The 5,427-nt window shown below is 44.2% G+C and overlaps 1 protein-coding gene across 1 annotated transcript; it reads right to left on the bottom strand.

Moving 5' to 3' along the window:
• Positions 1-1,608: 1,608 nt before the first annotated feature.
• Positions 1,609-4,393, bottom strand: LOC138946552 (piggyBac transposable element-derived protein 4-like). The gene is made up of 2 exons (XM_070317994.1): positions 4,018-4,393; positions 1,609-3,722 (listed from the first exon to the last, which is right to left on the bottom strand). The coding sequence occupies exons 1-2, from the start codon at positions 4,391-4,393 to the stop codon at positions 2,233-2,235; spliced, it is 1,866 nt and encodes a 621-aa protein (XP_070174095.1). The 3' UTR covers positions 1,609-2,232.
• Positions 4,394-5,427: the final 1,034 nt, after the last annotated feature.

Here is a 5,427-nt window from a genome sequence, read left to right as displayed (position 1 = left end):
TCAATGACCGATTCACGATTGAGAACCAGCAAAATAATGATTGCTAGACTCAATCCCTTCCTGCACCAAATACAATTCACTCAATTACAGACCGGCACGGTTGGCCTAGTGGTAAGGCGTCCGCCCCGTGATCGGGAGGTCGTGGGTTCGAACCCCGGCCGGGTCATACCTAAGACTTTAAAATTGGCAATCTAGTGGCTGCTCCGCCTGGCGTCTGGCATTATGGGGTTAGTGCTAGGACTGGTTGGTCCGGTGTCAGAATAATGTAACTGGGTGAGACATGAAGCCTGTGCTGCGACTTCTGTCTTGTGTGTGGCGCACGTTAAATGTCAAAGCAGCACCGCCCTGATATGGCTCTTCGTGGTCGGCTGGGCGTTAAGCAAACAAACAAACAAACAAACACTCAATTACAAAACGAACTCCTGACATTTCCATACATGTGTCATACTTGCGGTAAAATGCAACTCATGACGAGTTACATGACGTAAAATTTAACACGTCGAGGACCTTTTTCACTGTGTGGTAGATGCCGCACGGTGTCAGTTTAGGCTTCGGGCTCAGCTGACAGCACACTGCGTCAGGGCAGTGGAGTCTGCAGCCCCACAGCTTCAACGGCATCCACAGAAAAAGGCGACTTGCAAAATAGGCATCTGCCCGACGTGGACATTGAGGGACCCGGAGCATGGGCTGGGGAGGGTACCACCAGAGACAGTCCGCACGGTCAAAGACGGGGTTTTCCTCACTGCCGGAGAACAACGCCCGGGACACCTACTTGCGGTCCGCCTCTGGCAACTTCCATTTGTGATGCAGGGGAAAGACGTCTGCACAGCATACAAAGTGAATAATTAATAAAAATACAACACTTACCAAATTTAATATTCATCGCTGTACACACACACACACACAAACATCCTTAACTCTTTCCACCCGCAGTCAGTTTCAGCCAAGCTCTCCTCAGTCACGCAGTCAGAATTTGCACTAACAACCCTTGCACACGTAGCATTTTGGGCACTTTTCAGATTTTTTTTACTACCCTTCAATATCAACAAAATTAATCATGTTTGGTACCATAACAAACTTCAATTCAAGAACTTTTAAGAAAAAATACTTTTATACAGATCTGTGATAACAAGCACTAACCCGAACAATGTAAAAAACACACCCAAATTGGGAAAAAAATCAACACATTTTGAGAACACCGACACTGTTTCAGTGTTTGCTTTGAAGTAAAAAAGAAGTAAAAAGAGATAAATAAAACTTTCTTGACATACCTTTTTGTTCCTTGAAACTTGAGATGCCCACACATATTCAGAAATCACCACACATCCACACAAAACACACCTAAACATGTCAGCATTACATCACCATTACTAAACATAAATCCTGAGTTCTGAAACTGTTCCTTTTTTTTCTCCACTAGCTGCACTGTCTTCACACCACTGTAACTCATGGTCTTCTTCACTCCTTGTCAGTTTTTGAGTCACTTGAGAAAAAGTGACTATGTAATCGGTCAGTGTTAGTCTGTCAGGCCGGCCGTCCGGCCGGCCGTCCGTAGACACCACCTTAACGTTGGACTTTTCTCGGAAACTATCAAAGCGATCGGGCTCATATTTTGTTTAGTCGTGACCTCCAATGACCTCTACACTTTAACGATGGTTTCGTTGACCTTTGACCTTTTTCAAGGTCACAGGTCAGCGTCAAAGGAAAAATTAGACATTTTATATCTTTGACAAAGTTCATCGGATGTGATTGAAACTTTGTAGGATTATTCTTTACATCAAAGTATTTACATCTGTAGCCTTTTACGAACGTTATCAGAAAAACAAGGGAGATAACTAGCCTTTTCTGTTCGGCAACACACAACTTAACGTTGGGCTTTTCTCGGAAACTATAAAAGTGACCGGGCTCAAATTTTATGTGAACGTGACTCATTGTGTTGTGAATAGCAATTTCTTCCTGTCCATCTGATGCCTCATATAATATTCAGAACTGCGAAAGTGACTCGATCGAGGGTTTGCTCTTCTTGTTTCCCTCCAGAAGAAAATAATTATAACTGAATATAAAATGAAGAGTAGTGTGTTTATAAGCAGTAACACACACACACACACAAAAATGAAGCACTTTTTGATTCAGAAAAAAAATCACTGTCAGTGTCACATTATTCACAGTCTCCTACACTTTCCACACTGGTTCTACACGGTCTCCTACACTTTCCACACAGGTTCTAGTCTTCTACACATATGATTTCTTGGTGTGGTAGTCCTCGAAGCAAGGGGCAGGACACAGGGGGACGTCACACAAAATGCACATGAAGTGCGTCTGCTGACGCTTGTTCTTCATTGTGCCCGCAGCAACACCAGCAGCACGCTGCTTGTCGTAGCAGACCTTGCAGTTCCTGCGAGGCTTTGGCACACTGTCGCTGGCAGGGATGACGGCAGGGAAATGCCGACCTTGTAGGCGGAAGTTGGGGAGCCTCGGGCCGTCGTTGGCTGCTGCAGGAGGGGCCACCTCGTAGACCGGAAGATCCAACAACAGGGACTTGATCATCCTATCAAGTGGCACCTTCCTCAGCCCCCTGGCCCGGCGATGTTTGTTGAGGAGAATCATCGCCTGGATGGTGCAGAGGGTGAGGAGATGGAAGAATGGCTTCTTCCACCACTTGATGGACTTCCGCCTCATTGGAAAGTATGCGATCAGCTGATCGCTGTTGTCCACTCCGGACATGTTTGCGATATAGCTGATGACAGCTAAGGGTTTTTCTTTCCGCTCGTAGCGGCACTGCACGATCTCCAGGTCAGGCTTGTGCATTGTGGAGCACACAAAAACATCCTTTTTGTCTTTCCATTTGCAGACCACAACACGTCCTTTGCGGCGGAAAGCAATCTCACCTCGTCGCAGCTCAGGGAGGTCGCGAGGCATTGTCACCCTGTTTTTGCGCACTGTGCCGCAAACCATAGTCCCCTGGGCTGCCAGGTCAGCACAGATCTTCGGTTCACAGTAGTAATTGTCTATGAACACTTGATACCCCTTGTTGAGGAGGGGCTGCACCATTCTCATTGTCACGTCGTAGGGCCGGTTGCTCACTCTGCGGTCTGCGCAGAACATTTCAATCTGGTGAACATACCCGCACTCGCTCTCACAGCACTCGTAAAATTTGAAACCCCATTTTGTTGGTTTGTCTTTCATGTACACGCGAAACCGGGAGCGCCCCTTGAAGGGACACATCGCCTCATCCACGCACACCTGCTGCGTGGGTGTGTACACTTCCTGAAATTTCTGCTGCAGATGGCGCAGGAACGGCCGCAGTTTGAAGATCGGATCATGATCTTCGTCTCCAAACGGAACGTACTGGGTGTTGTCGACGAGGTGGAGAAACGCCAGTATTGCAGAGAATCGCTCTCGTGGCATGAGTTGAGACGCATACGAAGTGTGTGTCCCAGGGTGGACAGACCAATAGTCAGCAATCTGAGGCTTGTGCACAAGCCCCATGTGCAGACAGATGGAAATAAAATTCTTCACATCTCCGACTGTCAGCGGCTTCCATGTTGCAAAGATGGACCGGGGTTCCAGTGGCCCCTGCTGGCGCTTGTCTGCGATGCAGGATGTTGCGTAGCGGTTGGTCTCCTCCATGATGTGGCGCAGTATGTCGTCGTCCATGAACAGCCGATAGAAGTCGATGGGCCGCGAGTCATCATCCATGTCAATGTGCAGTCCTGGCACACCTGTAAACAAAATAAGAAGAAAAATATGAACACACTGGGGAAATTTTTTTCTTTGCAAACAATGTTTGCTTTTACTTTCAAATGCAATTAATTTTTTTCTTTGCAAACAATGTTTGCTTTTACTTTCAAATGTTGAAATAAGTAATAAGTTGTTTGATACTTATTTTGTGTTTTTTCTTAGCTTTGGCAAAACTATTCTTTTTTCAAGTATCAAAAAGTTGAGCTGATGGAACTTTGACACTGACTGTGGAAAATGGTAGTGAGAGTGGAGAGAGAAAAAAACAACAAAACTCACCAGTAAATGTTGGACTTGGAATTCGGGGAAAACCACGCAGGTTTTGGCACCAGATATCTTCTTCTTCATCTGAAGATTCGTCAATGTCAGTGTCAGCATCGTAAAGGTCGTCAATTTGACGATCTTCTTGCTCATCTCCCACCTCCATCTCGTGTTCCGCGTTCCGTTCCTCTTCGTTTTCGAAGTCAGAGTCACCAACTTCTTCGTCTTCTTGGTTGTTTTCTGGAGCCACATCGTTCATCAAATCGTTCTCATCTTCTCTTTCGTCTTCTTCCCACCCATCTTCATCTCCCTCGTCTTCGGAACCACTCTGTAAGCACTGTTCTAGAACTTCTTCGAAAGGCACAACGCGATTTCTTCTCCGTCTCTCCGCCATGATTTCCAAATGTGACGGACGGAATTTACCGAGTCCAACTTTCTTTGTTCTAAGGCATCATTCGGCAAACTTCGGAAACGTTCATTCAAGGGAAGTAACTAAGTTGAAAGAGAAATGGTTCCGGAACACAATGATATGAATTGTTTCCCCTAGACCGAAGTGGTTTCGTCTCACGATTTTTTCAAAGTAGTAACGCTCAGACTTGAGCGTCTCGTAACCGAACGAAGCGATGCGAACGCTCAAGTCTGAGCGCCGCGTTGGCTGCGGAGGTCACAAGCGACGCTCATATATGAGCGCTCCGTCGAGAAAAAGTTATTAAGGCAAGGTAACAAGATTTTTTGCAAAAATCGTTCACTTTCATTTCTCACTCACTATTAGAAATATAGTTAGATTTCAATGAAACTTGGGCAAAAGTAACTTATATTTATTCTACTTTCAGGAAACAAAGACCATTACCTCTTAAAATAAGTTAAAGGGGTACATTTTTGGCTTTTTATGGGGTATGCGCAACGACAAAATGCAAAAACGTTAGTTCAGGGATGTCGCTCTTTAAAACAAACTAAGGCACTTAGAGTACCAACATTTTGCATATATTCAAAGCAATAGTATGTCTATAAAATGACGAAAAATCTTTGCGATATCGATAATATATCTTATGAAATTGAAAAAAATATTTTATGACAAACTTTTGATTTATGATTTATTTTTTAAATAATGGGAGACCTTAGTTTTTTCGTCATTTTGAAGAACACACTATCAGAAATATCTACAGAAAATTTCAAGTCATTTGGATAATAAATGACTGAAATATCCTGACATCCGTGACGCAAACGCGTAAAATTCAATTTTTGAGAAAATCGACTTTGATAATGTACAATGTCTTTAGTGTTGATTTTATTACATTTTATTAAAAAACATGCATGTTTTCTGTCATCTTGGAGTATAATAGAAATTAAAATACTGATCTGGACTGCTAGTGAGCACCTCCATCATAAAATTGATGATGTCCTTGCTCATTGCGGTGAGCCACCACT

This window comes from Littorina saxatilis, linkage group LG14 (genome assembly GCF_037325665.1).
Source record: "Littorina saxatilis isolate snail1 linkage group LG14, US_GU_Lsax_2.0, whole genome shotgun sequence".
NCBI lineage: Eukaryota > Metazoa > Mollusca > Gastropoda > Littorinimorpha > Littorinidae > Littorina > Littorina saxatilis.
Note: the sequence above shows the minus strand (reverse complement) of the source record. Positions and strands in the feature narration are given on the sequence as shown.

What these genes read in the sequence shown, in the direction of transcription:
- LOC138946552 (XM_070317994.1), bottom strand. Translation starts at nt 4,393, where the DNA reads ATGGCGGAGAGACGGAGAAGAAATCGCGTTGTGCCTTTCGAAGAAGTT. An exon ending in TCCAAGTCCAACATTTACTG is followed by an intron (nt 3,723 to 4,017) that starts GTGAGTTTTGTT and finishes TTTTGTTTACAG; the next exon opens with GTGTGCCAGGACTGCACATT.